The sequence below is a fragment of the Nestor notabilis genome, unplaced genomic scaffold (assembly GCF_000696875.1).
Source record: "Nestor notabilis isolate BGI_N333 unplaced genomic scaffold, ASM69687v1 scaffold8768, whole genome shotgun sequence".
Classification (NCBI taxonomy): Eukaryota; Metazoa; Chordata; class Aves; order Psittaciformes; family Psittacidae; genus Nestor; species Nestor notabilis.
The window spans coordinates 9,134-26,129 of record NW_009938687.1 but is presented as its reverse complement, the minus strand read 5'-3'; the positions used below and the strand labels follow the sequence as shown (position 1 = coordinate 26,129).

General features: G+C 35.0%; 1 protein-coding gene across 1 annotated transcript; it reads right to left on the bottom strand.

Annotated features, from left to right (window-relative positions):
• Positions 1-2,030: 2,030 nt before the first annotated feature.
• LOC104401257 (glutamate receptor ionotropic, kainate 2-like) lies at positions 2,031-15,737 on the bottom strand. The gene is made up of 3 exons (XM_010019463.1): positions 15,650-15,737; positions 15,193-15,443; positions 2,031-2,822 (listed from the first exon to the last, which is right to left on the bottom strand). The coding sequence occupies exons 1-3, from the start codon at positions 15,735-15,737 to the stop codon at positions 2,658-2,660; spliced, it is 504 nt and encodes a 167-aa protein (XP_010017765.1). The 3' UTR covers positions 2,031-2,657.
• Positions 15,738-16,996: the final 1,259 nt, after the last annotated feature.

Here is a 16,996-nt window from a genome sequence, read left to right as displayed (position 1 = left end):
TTTTGTTCCTTGGGGGACTTTGACCCAGTAAAACATTTGGGACATATACTGCATTCACACTTACTTTGGCTCACATAAAGCTTAATGAGAATTAGTTGTGTGCGTCAAGGTGAGAATGGAATCCTGTTTATTTCAACACCCTTAATGGAGAAAAGAAAGGTTTGTTTGAATATAACACAGGATTTTATTACACAATTTTACAAATTTTATTGTAAATCATCACTCAAATGCAATAGCTATTTTTTTTCCACTCCAAACCATCATAATTAGGAATTTTCATTCTGTTGTATGACAGTTACTTTCTTGCCTTTTGTATTTTAAAGAATTAACTTAAATATATATTATGTAAGTATATTCATTTTCAGAATCTTTGCTGAAGATGTTTTTATCTTCTTTATACTTCAGATAAAGATAACCTCTTCCCTGTTATCACATAAATGGGGATGAAGCTCTCATGAATACAAGAGAATTTTCTTTCTCAGTCCCTGTTCATAACAGAGATGGCCAGCTCTGTCTCTATGAAGATCTATGAGAACTGGGTAGTAGACACAAACCACCCTCTTTCCCCCAGATTTAATGATATAATTTCTACAATTTGAATGATATATCTTATACTCCTGTGCTAGAAAGATGGTAAGATTAAATTAACCCTAGTAAACAAACGGTCTCATTACTCACCAATGACTATCTGTGATAAATTTAGTTTGGTTTAAGTTAGTTAAATTAATTATTTTCCGTATAAAGACAATCTTTGTAATCTGTTTTGGCTGACATATCATTCCTTCATAGTCCATCCTATATATTTTTTGTTGAGATACAAATTTACAGCAGATGGAGGTGCAAGATTCAGCATCTGTAGGGCAGTATTTAGAAATGTTATGTCCAGGAACTCATCACAGGCAGGACACACAAATTAGCTTTGAAGCAACTAATGGCTAGGTCCTGCAAAAACTTATCATAACGTGTTGTACTGGCTTCTCTCAGGAATCCCAGAAAACTCTCTGGCCATGCCTTTCATGGCATGAATCAGCAGAACAGGGCCCTAATCTGAGGCTAAGTACCAGTACTGACAAAAAGTACTGTACATATGTTGCTCAAATCACACAGCAAAAACAAAACAACTAAAACTGACATAATTTTAATGCTTTTTTTTTTTTTTTTAATTTTGTGCATTGGTTTCAAACAGCAAACTGAGTGCACTTTAACCGTTATCACAATGTGGTCAAGAGGTCTGTGTCTTTTACCATTTACACACAATTGTTCATGACAGCACGTTATCAGCCTAGTGGAAAACAGGGGTGTAGCATGGTAAGCAGTGGTGGTAGTGCACCTATTTTTTATATTATCTAACTTGAAAATATGTCTCTTCTAAGATTCCTTTTTCTTGATAAAAATAGTTTTCACCAAACGTTGGTGGTGCACACGCACTACCATTCATGCTTGGCATCACACCCCTGACAGAAACACATGTTCTTATTTTGTTGATAAAAAGTATTACAAAAATTTCCATACAAAAACTATTTTCATAGAAATCTTGCATTTCCACAAAGAAACCTGAACATTTTTTTTTTTTTTTTTTTTGGAAAAAAAAAAAACCTGCTCAAGAATTTTGTTCATTTAGTACTGTGACTGTATTGAAAAATGCAGTCCTCTTTAAAGTTCTCCCCATTCACTTCTTTTAAGTGACTCATCCTACTTCCAATATTAGCGAGATTCTGCAGGCTCCATTGAGTTCAATTAGTAGCAGGAACAAGGGTTTCAAAACCCACTCAGGCTAAAATGCAAGCCCTCTATGTGTGAAATACAGTGCTTCCCACCCCCTCCCTCTTTTCACAATTAAAGAAAAAAAGTAATCACTTATATCTAAAGGTTGTAAGATACATTCTTTTGTACCAAAGAAGTTTTCATTCATCTAAACATTGGGTCAAAATTATGGAATTTTTTGTTGGTGGTTTTTTTGTTTTTTTTTTTTTTGGATTAAAGTTCCAGCCCAGGTAAATTTAAGTTACTGATTTATATTTTTTAATTATTATTTATTTATTTAGTTCAGTGACACAGACAGTCCAAAAAGCAGGTGAGCATCCTCATATTTATCCTTCTAATCATGGGATTCATATTTCTTCACTTTAACATTTCTCCCATCCAGGAAGCTCATGTTGCCTGTCCAGATGGTAGTTTCAGTCTACCAGCAGTTACCAACTCTTCTATGCTTGGAAGTTCAAAAGAACATATGGTTTCTTGTTCCACTACAGTTCTGAGATATTATGTTTACTAGACTCCTTCCAAGGTTAGTATCATCTTGGACATTTATTTTCCATCTCCTGGCAACCGTTGAACTTAAAAGGAACCTGTAATTTCTCACTGAGACTGCATTTGAAACCAGCCACAAAACTCACATGGAACATTCATTCATTCAGAATGGTCAAAACCCATGACGAACAGTGTAACCCCGCATAACTTGATTGATCCATGATGCTTGTGATTCGAGTCTGGCCATTGCAACTGCTGAGATCACAGAGTCTCTAGTTCATAGACACTGCGGCATGAGGTAACTCATTTTATTCTGCACAGGTTGCATATTTCCACAGGAAACATTCTTGCAAGGTTGTTTGGAAAAAAGATGACAGTTTGTGCTTGGGGTATTTGGCTTCCCAGCTCTATGCCATGGTTTCTTTACCTGGCAACCTTCTGTCATTAAACGTGTGCATGTTGATAACTTCTTCTGTTTTCACAATAACTGGGGCCTGTGGCTTGTGTTTTAATCGACGCTGACACTTCAGAGACATCCTTAGCTCCTCTATCATGGCACTACAGAAGGACCTCTACAGTTTAAGAAAAGAAAAAAAAACACCTGTAAGAAATGTCTAGCTACAATGTCTAGAAGCAGATTCACTTTATTGGAACAGCCTTGTCAGTCCTATTGGTTTGCTTTGTCACAGTCTGGAGCTCATAGCAAATTTCTGTCTTTTAAATATGCATCACATCATAACTGAAATGACTTATCAAGCTGTGATGACCCAGTGAAAAAATCACCTACAATTATTTGTCTGGCAGCTACTGACTATAGATGCATAAGATACATAAAAAAAATTCAAGCAGATGATCTCTTAATGTAAGTTAGAGGATAGAATCTGAATGCAATATATATTAGGTATTCAGTACAATCTTTTTTCCCATATTTAAAAATAATTTAATTTCCATATGATTTAAATAGCTGTTCCTTAACAAAACAACAAGCCTTAGTATAGGAAGTTTACCTGAATTAGTGCTTAAATATGGTTAAAATGCAGACCGAATTACTGAAAAGTGCTATCTAGTCCATTATTTTTAACATTTTCTGTGTTGAAACACTTCTTTCAATAGTGAGTATCATTTGAGGAGCATATATTTGCAAACAAGGTCACTGCTTTTTATGTATATTATTAGAAAAAGTCAAACATGTTTTCACCAAAAGCTAGGTCCTCTGAGACCTTCTTTTTATTTTTCAGTGAAATAAATTTGAAAAGTAAAATAAAATCTCTCTTAGTCTCTCAGTCCAACTGAATTCTCAACTGCTAATAGTGTGCTGAGCAATTAGCTTTTCCTCAGTGTGAGAACTGAAGTATGGATGAAATACAGAAGTAAGGAAGAAGAGTCTCAGTTTTGGGATATGTAAATTAACCATTTTTATTATATACTTTAACTCAAATGTTTTCCATCTAATGGAGAAATTTGGTAACTGAATAACACATCCCAGAGTCCAAGCCTTTAACAATTGCTCTCACCCAAAGCAAATTCAAGGTATAATGTAGCCCTTTGCATTTTACTTTCTTAGTAACTAATGAGGAGAAGAAGATGATCTGGGGAAAAAAAAAAAAAAAAAAAAGACAGAGCATCTAGAATTACTGAAAATATTTCTTGATAATTGTTTTATTTTGCATGATTAGTGGTAGATCATCAGTCAATATATAATTGTCTGATTTATTTCCTAAATCAAGAACTCTGCTTTATTTGTAAACTGTTATATCACCATTATTCGCACAAACCTGAAGTTTGGAGATTAGATCCAGAAAATACTTAAGTACCTCACCCTACTTAGTTTTTTGGGAACCTAAATTGAAACTGGGTTTGTCAAAACCTGCATTCAGCTTCCAACCTCCAGGGCTGAAGGCACTCTGAGCAGTAAGGCACTCAGTTTTCCATATTAAATTTTATAGATTTGTCATTTGGCAGTAGTCAGTAGAAATTCTGCTAAGCACATTGGTGCTTGGCTTAATCTTGGATCCAATCAGAATTCACAGAATTCACACTCAAGTTCTCCATGTGTGTCTCTTCAATAGTGTATTCTGCTGATGGAGCTTTAAGCTTCAGTGCTCATCAAATGGCTGTAAGCTACAAGCATTAGAACATTTCAAGGTAAAAACACTTGCAGTTTTCACCTACTGATCCACTTGGCACAGAAGCAGTTAACAGGCAGGACAGGAGAAAGGGGGAGAGAAAGGAGAATGTGGGCTTTTTTCTGTACATTACGGATTAAAACACACAGTGATAAAGGAAAGGCTTCAGTGTTAGTTACCATTTGAGTGATGAATTCAACATTTTAATGTATAATTCTGTAAATAGAAAGGTGCAAACACAAGCTGTCTCAGTCATGGCTTCGAACCCTAACCTGAATCCCCCAAACCCTGAACAAACACCTTTTTCCTAATCCTTTCCATGAATAAGGGAATAGGCAGGTGGAAGGAAAAGGTAATCTTTGGCTGTTACACCCTTCATTTCAAACATTCCCTTCTGCTAAGTCTGAAGTAAAGGAATGATATCTACAACTAGGAAAAGTTTAAGATTTGAGTACGAAAGAGAGAATGGTATATCACTCAGGTCAAGCACAAGACCTTCAAAGGCCAAATTTTGAAAAAAAATTTCTGGCTGGCATTTCTAGCTGGAGTGACTTCTTCAATGGACACACATTAGTAGTAGCTTTTAAAGATGTTCCAGTGCACTGGGTTGACATTCAAGACAGAATTTACAGCTTTGAGAATGAGATGGCTAAAATTTCTAATTGAATGGTCTGAGATATGTCAGATATTCACACATAAGGTATCTTTGCTTAGCACCGTGTAGAAAGCAGGAAACTACCTACTTCTTGTCCAGCTGTACTTTGAAGGAAAACATTCAATTAGACCTTCTTAGACCTCTTTTTTTTTTTTTAGAAAGTGCTTTTGCCTAACATCAGAACTGCAATTATGACTACAAATCTGAAATGAACCCCCAAATCTTTCCAAAGGGTAAGATTTAATTTAATATTCCCTACTGGATTACAGGCTAAATTGCTAATGCTTGTAGATCTTGGCATTTTCACTATGTGGGGAACCTAGTACGTAACTCAGAAATTTCACAGGTTATCCACTAAGAAGTAAATGTTGCAACTCCCAGCCTTGCACTACCTCCAGCCATTACTTGGCTCTCACCTCTAGAATCAAAGACCTAAGTGAAACATTCTGAGAAACAAAATTGATCTAAATTTAAAAATGGTACATTAGCACTTAACACTTTCAAGATTTTGTCCCTTTCTTAGCAAAGACATCTAACACAAGTGCCAAAACAGAGTGAATCCTTTTCAAGATGCATCAATCCACCAAAACCTTTGCAAAGATCTGCAAACTCTTACCAAGGGGTATAAATTTTTAAGTAGTATCAGTAGAAACAGGATTATAATCAATAGCCAAGAGGTAAGAAGACACATGCACTGGATGCCAACTTTCTGAAATACCCTTCAAATGAAATTTCATGAAACTTGACAACACATTTTATCGAAGAATGTTACCTGGATCTGAAAACTTATTAAATGAGAAACATTGGCAAAACTGACAATATTAAAAAGGCAGTTAACAAAATTTTGAGATGACTATTTTATCTAGAAAATGCATTTATTCTGTGTTTGAAATTATGTTGTATGAATTAAGTTCATGGGAACTTATCTGCATATATGATTTTAAAACCATTATTCAATTACTTCATTTTTTAAGTTTTTTATGTCTGCTATATTTTTTAAAATACCAAATGTCTTAAACCAATATACAGTATTAGCTCCCAGTCAGAACCATTGTTTTGGTAACTGAGCACTGAATAAGAGCAATATTACTTTCCCTCTGGCCCCCAGATTTCACTCATTGCCATAGTTATGCATTTTAAAAAAGATTAACTCAAGGCTATGTAAAAGTTCATGGCCTGAATGCTTATTCTTCTTTGCTTTCTATCTGAGAAATGTAAGGAAGTGTTTTCTCACATATTGATATAAAATCATGTTCAAAAAAGGTTTACAAAGGATTACTTTATGTTTGACCTTTATTTAATAGAAATTCTTTTCTTGCCTGTTTTCAATTCAAATCTGTGTACAGTCTCCATTTTCTGTACAGTTAGACTTCGTGTTCTTTTACTGTTTTGGAATAATACGACATGAAAAAAAAGATGCAGGTCTTGAAGTCTTGAATATTTATTTTTTTTTTTAAGACAAATAAATGACATTTTCAGATATGATTTTAGAAAATACAACCCAATATCTTGATCCTGAATTCAACTGGCCATTCAGATAGTTACGGAAAAAGAGTAAAATGTTTACAGAACATATTGACTCTATTTCAAAACTGTTGCCCAGCCTGAAACAGAGCACTTTTAGTATATATTATAAGACTGCTTAATTCAGAGAAGATACCTTTTGCCCACCTTACCTTCCATACTGCAGGCATGTTACGAAAACATCAGTTATTATGGATTTTTCACCTACCCTTATGAAATTGTAAGATTTTGCCTGAAATGTTACCAGAAAGTAAATGCTGCCTTCAAGTTACCTCGTATATAATCAAATAGTAGAAAAGTTAAAGGAAGGCATACGGTTCTCTAAACAACAGTGCACTTAAAAGCAACTATTTGGTAGCAGCAAATCACTGCAAAATGTTAGAAAAAAAGGTTGCAATTCTGAATGGGGAGTTCAAGTGTACAAAAGAAAATTTAATCTGAACTGCATTTCTTAACCTTTAAACACAAAGCAATTTTGAAAAGGCTCATCTACTTAAGAATAGTAAGGGAGTAACTGATACCTCTTTAATTCTTTGCCACAGCTGACAGCTCACAAATCACGTAGAATCGAGATGATAATTTTCCAAAGTGTTACCATTGTTTACAATCTATTTAGACAGCTGTGCATGGTTTTACTGCCTGAGAAAAAATGTATCTATATATGTATTGACATGAAAGGTACACAATATTTAAACTGTTTTCATTCTATTGCTTCAAAGGAAATCAGAAAGGTAATTAGAAATTGTATCAGCATTCATTAGACACAGAATTATGAGAGTACTACCACAGATTTTGCTTTTATCAGCCTAAAAAAAGCAACAGGAAGACAGGAATGGCATGCTTGCACCACTCAGCATTTTGATTTAAGTGACTATTATTCAATGTGTTTTAAACACAGAAATCTCCAATCAGTTGCTGGTTTATATTTTTTCACATTTGATGCAGTTAATATAAAGCTGACTGTCAATATTCAATAAAAAATGCAAGATTTATTCAAAGGTTCATTACTTCCAGTCTTGTGTGTCAGATATTATTTGAAATCTTGTTTAATTTTCTTAAAGCAGTAACAGCAGTAATCCTGCATCACCTTATTGTATTATGGATCAGTGTTGTAGCATCTAGTAAGATATTTCAATTAAACTGGTTTTCATCCTCTTGAACTGAGAATGAATGCACAGACCTACCCTGACCCTCCCTCCTAATCAGTTTCTGCTGACATGTGCCACTCCTCTAGGGGTTTTGAACGTGTATATGGAAAACCTGTCAATCTTAAACCCCCTAGACAGCATCATGAATCCTAGAAAAATGTTGATTTAGGATCATAAAGAGTTGAGCAATTAATGGAATGAAAATAGGCTCAGAAAAAGAGAAACTGTATTTCATTGTAGTTCAAGCATTACCATTTCCACAGTAGTTCAAGCATTATCAAAGAAGTTAAAGTGTACTTGTAATCATCAGATTTTAGGTTGCTTAGTTATATACCTAGTCTTAGACATGATTGTTGATCGAAAGCTGTACACATATATATGTACATACATATATATCAATATATACATAATATGGTTACATTAAAAATACCTTCCCACACTTTTCTGATGTAGTACATTTTCAATCCATAGCAAGTATAATGCACAAGTACACTGCAGACTAAGTTCACATCAAATAGCTGAACATACCACCAACATATTCTCTATTTCAGATTTAGCAATTATTGCTTTCTTGGTAGAAGTAGAATGAGCAGTCATTTTAGAAAGTTATTTTCAAAATAACTTTCAAATTCCAAAATGTATGGGAGATTTCATTGCCTACTCAAATAAAGACAATAATATAAAGCAAAATGATTATTTTCATTTCAGAAACTAAGCTTTTCTTCCACCATAAGTCAACCATACAAAGTTAAGACCAGTAGAGTTTCCAGACAGCTTGCTGAATCATGAGGTGTTTCACCCTGTAACTGAATTGAATGCTGTTTGTTTCAAGGACTTTTCTGTTTCGTGGGAAGGATCAACAAGAATCTCATGAGACTGACCCTTCCTGAAACAAAACAACACTGAAATAATCTTCTGCAGGTTGAAGTGCTCACTGGGCTTTAGAGTTGTGCAATGAACTTAGATGGCATACACTATGTTGTTGCAGGCCACTTTTAGCATATGTTGTTAGTGTCTCCCTTGTTAGTGTCTCCCAGTGGGACAATAAGATCCCAGCTTGCCTTAAATAATTGGTATCCAAAAAAACCAATTCAGCCACGCTCAAATTCTAAACTTTATTTCCTGACAAAACAGAATGTACTCTGGGTGGGTGACAGAGACTTCTGGTAAAGCAACTCTGAGTCTATTTAAAGTCTTCTGAAACTGTTTAACCTGGTTCCAGTCTGAAGTGCATCCTGACAGCTACACTAGTTCCTGTGGCTAATGGGGAATTCCTATCAATGCAGAAAGCTTTTCCAAAGGTGGCATTGTTTAGCTCCGTCAGCAGCCTTTTTGGCCATTTCACTGGCCATGATGTTTTTCTGACTCACCTGTGGACCTAGGCTGGGGCAGATGGAATTGCACTTGTGTGGTTCCACTCTTTTCTCTCAGAGAAATCCCAGAGGATGGCATAGGACAATTGCTCATCAGCCCCGAGGTCTCTCTGTCATGCAGGATTCCACAAGGTTTCATCCTGTCATCTCTCCTTTCAACATGTATATGAGGCCACTGAGGAGATAATGAAATAATTTGGGCTGTGGTGTCATCAGCACGCAGATGATACACAGTCCTACTCTCCAGGATGGTGAGACCAGGATGGTGCAATCGTTTTGTGCTTCCAGTACCTGGCTGAAATAGGAGTATGATGGCAGCTTACTCCCAGGGAGGTAGGTGCTATGTTGGACAAGGGAAGCATTCAGAAGATAATATCTATCCTTTTATTCAGTTTATCTACCTATTATTCACTTCCACCTCTTGTGAAAGAGGCTTACAGTCTCAAGATTCCTCCAGGTTCCTAAATCTGGTTCCGGATTTTCAAATTGGATCAGTGGTTCTAACTACTAGTTGTCACCTATGATTCAGTCAGTGGCAATAATTTCTACCAGTATTTAACTTGTCATACCAGTCCAGCTCTTCCTCCAGGACACACTACTGCAGTCCAGTGTCCCTTGACAATGGCTACAAATGGCTGCTAGGTGTTTAATAAGTGCTGATAGCAATTCATATTACTTCAGCTGTGTAGCTGCCACTGAGCAAGTAAATAACAGTATATGGTACAGCCTATCTGATTTAACACGTTATCCAATGCAACATATTAACGGTTCTTTGTGTTGCAATCACAGCTGTGCACAGTATTTCTCTGCATTTCAGCAGGGATGATCCTAATTGCACTGAAATCAATCACCTGAGATCTTGCACTCTCAGCCACTGGATGTAGAAGTTCATTCACCTTTTGAATCATTTTTGATCCTAGATTTAAATTTACTCTCTGTTCGTCCAAGGAGGATTGGGTTTGTTGATCTACAGGCATGGTGAAAGGAAGTGATCATGGTGTGTAATTAATCCTTTGTAGTGTGAATTTATCTGGATTAAAATACTGCATATAACACCATATAGTTTTATTGAAAATAAATAGTCCACCCTACAGATACATTTTAGAAAATATATAAAACCCTTCTTACCTGAGTTCAGCTGTATCTAAAAAGCTTTTTATAGTTTACTGAGCTCAAGTCCATATAGTTATACCAGTTTTATAGTTCAGTGTGATAGTATAAATTTAATATAAAATTTGGCATGGCCTCAAATCATATTGAACAGAGAGAGACTATTAGTATTAATTTAATGTCAACAGTTTCTAGACTTTTGGAAACACTAACTACTATAGTCATACCACACTACATAGTAGCAAAATGGTTAGCATTAGTTTCTCCATAATTACATGGTTTTATCTGGCAGTCTAGGACATTTTCTTAATCTAAAAGGCAGCTGAAAGTGCTTTTTATTACTTTGCTGGCATATACAGAACTCAAAGTAGTAAAATCACATGAAGTAAACTGTGTTTACTACCACACTTAGCTATAGTATAGCTGATTAAATAAAAATGCAAAGTTTAAATTTACATAATAGAATATCTATATACCATATAGTAAAGAATTGTATAGGGGAATACAATAAAAAGTTATTAGAGAGACATGAATGTTCCGTAATCTGACTTTTTTTTTTCCTTGAGAATGAAGAATTTTTTTTTTTTTTTTTTCCCAGGGGAGCAATATCTATGAAGTAATAGTGAGCCTCCTGATTCCTACGTTTGTACTTGCGCAATGGGTCAGCTTTACACACATTTCTAATCTTTCTATTCTTTGTTCCTTGAATGATACAGCTTAAGATATTAAAAAGTACTTCAGAATCAAGAACTAACCATATTTGAGGGAAACACAATCAGGATGTGGTGTCAACTGTGCATGTTGACAAATACATAGTTTTTTCAGCTAAGCAGCGCTTAGCCCCTTCTTGCCTTTTAGGAAGGGTGTGGGTCCACTACATTAATAAAAACAGATTTCAAGAAAACTTCTCAAGCCAGTGCCACCTTCTCCAAAGAAACCATGACCAGGACAGGTACAAAGACAACCATTTGCAAGGATGACAACAAGAAATGTCTATATATTCGTGACATTGCCATCAGCAATACTGTGAATTTCATCCTAAAGTTTTCAGCAGTGCACATGCAGTTTCTACCACAGAGCTGACACTTACGGTAATATCTTTTATCTAATCACTATGTGAAGGTGGTATCAAAATGAAAATAACCTCAGAGAAGTCTCAAAAAAAAAAAAAAACAAAACCAACAACCCAACAAACCCAAACTCAAACAAAAAAATGAAGGAAAGATCAATAAATTCTCTAACTGAGATTCATAAATATATTATGCTAAATATTAGTGGTCTTCAAGGTCAATGTTTTCCATGGTCATTATGGTAATAATATGAGCTATACAAAACTAAATGTACGAAATGGACATAAACACATAACACATTGGAGCACGTGAATAATAATGTAAAAATGGACATAGTAATTGTTTTAAATGGCTTCTGTTTCTAACATTGCTTATTCACTGCCCTCTGAGTGCTTGTTAAAATCAAGGAGCAGGTCATTCACCAGCAAAAGCAATTATAAAACACAGATGACTGGGATTTATTGTCAAGATTAGCTAGATAAAAAAGGTCTGCTTAATTACTTGTTTACAAGCAGATGACATGATTAGATGGTCGTATCATAAACAGCAGACAAGAACACAAGACTATAATGTTTTCTAAAGGCTGAAATAAAAAAAAAGTGAGCATTGTGAAATAAATTCTATTAAAAAGTAACAATTAAATTTCCCTCTGAGAAATTAGAAGGCACCATCTTGTGGCTACTTTTCAGGAATGCAGTCAGGATAGATAGCCTCTGGCCTGCCATCTCGTCCTTACCCCTTCCTTCTGTGTCTACTAGAATGTCAAAATTCTGTCATACATAAGAATGATGCTTTGTCATTCCCAATACTTCCTGTGAAAAATATCAATGATACTATGTACTAGGTAGGCCTACAGAGGTTATTTAACTTAAACTACACCTCAGGTTGTCACACTACTCAAATGTGTGTTTGGTGTAGAGAGCAAATTCAGAATTATTGGCAATCATACAGGTCAAGCTTTATTTAACTGATGTTTAGGTTATGATTTGATAAGAAATACTTTGTTGGTGTTATTGTTTCAGTACACTCTAAGATTTAATCTAGTATTTTGTATTATAGGGAGTTTATAGCCAGATGTCTCCTTGTGAAACAAATAGGGTACACTGGCATGTGTCTCATTTCACGTTATTTCAAGTACTGAACAGTGCAAAATTAATAAAATGTACATCTGCTACTTTTTCACAAGCAGACCTAGTTCTGACCTGCTGATGGCTCAATGGGTTTTGAATTACAGCAGAATTGAATCCATATATTATTCTTTTCACATCCATCAGATCTTGATCTTCTGGAAAATACTTAGTAAATTAGGACACTCATTTTTCAAACAAACTTGCTGTAAGTGCCAGTGACTAACAGTCTAACTGTAATATCCAAGCTTCTCTTCGTGTTTGAAAGGTGTCAATAAAAAAGACATTCCTCTGTGTCTGGAAAGTGTTGTAGTGGCATGAATTCATGTTTCCCATAAAGACTCCAGCTAGTGTCACAGCTTTCCTTTGGATTTTTGAGCATATCAGAAGAATGGTTCTTCTGAACCACTTTGGTTATAAGATGCAGTAGTTTTTTAGCAAAGAACACAATTTTATCAGCTGCTGTTTTGAGCTCAATTCCTTTCAACATTTCACTCCTCCAACTAGGTTCACACCAGCCAATGTCTCTGTTTACATGTGCACTCCAGGAGCAGTGTGACATTGGAAATGCTAAAAATACATACCTAGATTATACACTTTAAATTTGCATTGCCTCCCCACCAGAAGTGCCACTCTAATTTTGTATACATTAAAAGGCAGACACACATGCTAATATGCCCACTTGTGTCCCAGGATGCTACATATATTCAACAGCTGAAGATAGCTAAATTCTTTTGTTTCCTTGATTGCTAAAGTGACCTTTGATCTTCCCTGTTTCCAAATGTTGACAAGCATTATACAAATACCAGAATAACTTTCTGATTCTAGAGGAATGAAACTAGAAATATTGCCAAAAATAGGTGCCTCCTCTCTCCCCATGGGAGAGCTGAGACAGCATTACTTGCATGGTTTACTCATCCCAGCAGAGGAGATGTAGAGACTGGAGACAGATGCCAGTACTGCTTATCTCCCATTTGGCTGCTGCTACTCCCTCTCCTAGGCAAAGGGGATCTGCTGCATTTGGGGAGGATTGAAGATGTTCACTGGAGGTTTGTGGGTGCCAGGAGAAGAGTGGGTGAGGGGATGAGAGGGTAGGCCATATGTAGGGATGCTGGCATAATTTTCCTGTTGATTTCATTTCATAAGTAAAGTTCTACTGAAATTTTACTTGTTCCCTGCAATCAGGGTGTGTGGCTGCAGTGGGGAAAGGAGAGAAAGAAAGATTGGTAGCGAGGAGGAAGAAGAGGAGAGAGACCTGACTGCTTCATATTCACTTCTAACTTTTTAAAGTATTTCATTACTTGATGATGAGACTTTTCTAGCATAAGTACTGTGAAAAGGCCAGATACCTACAAAAAACAACCACAGGGCTTAGAGAAACAAATCCCTAAATAGGAAGTTTCTGTTTGCTTCCTCACACGACTTCCAACAGGCTGTTATTGTTACATAAGATACGTATTCACACTCTGCAAACTAATGAACTCATGTTACAAGATTTTTATCAAAATAGTGCTGCTGTTCTGAGTGCTTGTTAAAAATCCAGAAAAGATAAAACAAACTATACTGATGTCCATAAGAAATCCATACCAACATTAGGAATGTATAAAAATTGTTCAGAATTACATGGGTTACTTAAGTAACTGATATCTTTTTACTCACAATTTCATTTCAGAAACATAACATTCCAGGAGTATGTTAACAGAAAGGAATTAGCCTATAATACCATAAAGAAGAGCATCTAAATGGTCCTTTAACAATTGAATAAAATGTACCCATATTCAAACTATGTTTAGAACCTTGTAACCTCACACTGCCTTTGCATGTACTAGAAAAAAAATTCTTTTCATATGTTTATAAAAGGATACTTGCATACCAAAATGTTGCCTCAAAAGAAGTTGAAACAAATTTTAAGTTACAAAAACTCACCAGTAGCATCTGGAAAAATATCAATATAAATATAGCTGTCGGATTTACTACTGATTTTATTAAATTAAATTTCTAAATTGAAATATAGAAATTACCATAGGTCACAAGCTCCTCAAAAGGAGAAGAGAAAAAGACCTAGTAAAATTTAACAGGTTCTCACAATTTTAAAAATTCAGAATTTGTCATAGCAATAAAATAGTTTCAAATACGGTTACATACAAATATAAAGGTTTATTCATTATGAAAAAAATCCAACTAAGAATTTCACAAGATATAACTAGTGTTGATACAATTAAAGCATTATGGTTTTATAAATTGCAAGTACAGAACAAATTAACACTAGAATTTTTAAAACTGATTCAGTTTGTAATTACACAACATCATATCAGTAGTAAACCCACCCAAAAAAATCCATGCTGATATAATCTTTTACAGATGCTACCAAGACACTTTCCAAGTATAAACTGTAAAGAACATTTCTATAGAGACATTTTTAGATTTTGAGATTGAGCTACAGTTTGTCTTTTGAAAATCAGAATTATCTGTAGAAGATTTTTTCCCATTAGAGTTTCAGATTTCTTCTTCATCCATAAAATTAACTGCAGTGAACTTCCAGGAGTAAAAAGCTGTCTTTTTTCAGGCTTGAATAAGAAGAGAAATAGTCACTTGTCCTGAAATCTGGCTACAATTAAACACATTGAAGATAAATTAAAAACTGTAAATGTAAAACTTAGGGTACTTTGCTGTGATCCTTTGTTATACAAGTACTGCACTATACAGTAAACAATCAGTATGTGTATTGCATACATTTCACTATCAGATGCTTGAAATATTATTTAAATAAAACATTGATATAAATAAAATAGGAAAAGACAATATTTACCTTTTCCAACTGGGCATTTTTTTTTGATTTATACAAAAACTCTCCCACTGCCACAAAGACAGAAAGCACCAATCCTGCTGCCAGCACAATGAAGATTCCTCCAATGTTTTGAACTCCCAAAGCACTGGCCTCTTTACTTTCCTCCTCTGGGCAGCCATTGCCTCTCCACCATTTCTCTTTCATCATGTGGAGCTTGCCCTCCTCTTGCAGCTGAAGAATTGCTATTGTAATCTTGTCTCTATATGGAGAACCTAAAGAGACCACAGGGAACATATATTAGACGGGGTCTATTTTAAGGAAAGTTAGTTATTGCTGATAAGAATAAAATGTGATATAATGCACAGGAAAAACTATATCCTCTACTATAACATTTATTGAAAAGCCATATACATCTTACTACCCTGGTCACACATAAACACAAACCCACATGTGCACACACATATATATATGCACAGACCTTGATCCAGCTGGTGATGCCTGTAAGCGAGACAACACAATGGAACAAGTCCTGCTACACTTAGTCCCTTGGTCTCAAACATCTTCATGCTCAACCATTATATCCAGCCAAATTTTATTCATCTTCCCATTTCCATCAGGCTTTTAATTATGCCACAGTAGATTTAGCCTAATATACGTAAATCCATAAGCTGTTGCTTCATAGCTTGTTAACCTAAAACTAATTGAAGGTCTGATATGTAGCAAACATTTTATACTATTTATTTAAAAGAAGAAACAACAATTTATATTTTAGGACCAAGCCACAAAAGTGTCTATTTGATAGATTGTCAGGCACTTAAGATGCCTTCCAAGCATGCACTTAATTATTAACAGTACCAGGTAGCAATGCATTCTGAAAGATAAGGTTAAGCGTGTTTGGATAACAGGGATGTAAATTTTCATATTTTAATGTATTTTTTTGTCATAATTCAGTATTCTAAAATGACATAATAATTTCATAGGTTTCCAACATTTCAATATTTCAAGGGGCAGTTCAAAAGGAAGTGCCACATCTTTGCATGTCATCTGCTCTCTTTTTCTTTATATAAGGCGTTTTTAATGAGTATTTTAAAATCTACATTAATTAATGAACAATGCCAATGGAGAAAGCTTTTCTTTTCTGAATGTTAGGGACTAAATCAAATCAGTTAGAAGTGATTTCTATGTTAAAATTTGTGTAATGTTTAAGGAAAGAACAAAGCCATTATTTTTCTTCTTATTAATGTGGTTAAGAATTACCAGGGGGGAAAAGAAAAAAAGTAGATGAAAAGGCATGGCATCCCCTCTTTCACGTGCTTTGAATGTAGTTCTGTAAAGAACTCCTCCTCTTTTTCTGTCATAATAATGCTACTTGCTAGCTATAATTTTTAGTGTTTCCTTTGGCTGAGTAATAAAATACATTTTCATTAACTTGATATCTTTTAAAAAAATCCTCAGCATCCTCTAGAGAAATGCTGCCTATTTGTCTATTTCATGTACTGTGATCAGCTGTGAAGGAGCTGAAGGAATACATGGTTAGGATATTTTATACTCTTCACACTCTTGAAAAACATGTATTTTCTTTTGGAATTTCTTTCAATTTATTCTTCATTGCTTTGATTTCTTCTTATGTATCTATATCTTATCATGAGAATAAAACAAAGGGTTGCTGTGCCAGCATGAAACGAAAACATAGAAAGGACCATTAATTTCGAATCACTCTGGACTTTTCCTTTATTCGAGAATCATAGGTGGGAAAAGCTGGACTCAAACTATTTAAGCTGCAAGAACTTGTGTTTTTATCATCTAAGCTTCAAAAACAGCGATG

Bases quoted from the DNA above. Each gene is read 5' to 3' on its own strand.
- LOC104401257 (XM_010019463.1), bottom strand. From the start codon at position 15,737: ATGAAGATGTTTGAGACCAAGGGACTAAGTGTAGCAGGACTTGTTCCA. The intron at 15,444-15,649 runs GTCTGTGCATAT...TGGTCTCTTTAG, and splicing joins GCATCACCAGCTGGATCAAG to GTTCTCCATATAGAGACAAG. The intron at 2,823-15,192 runs GTAAATATTGTC...CTTAAACTGTAG, and splicing joins AAAATGCCCAGTTGGAAAAG to AGGTCCTTCTGTAGTGCCAT.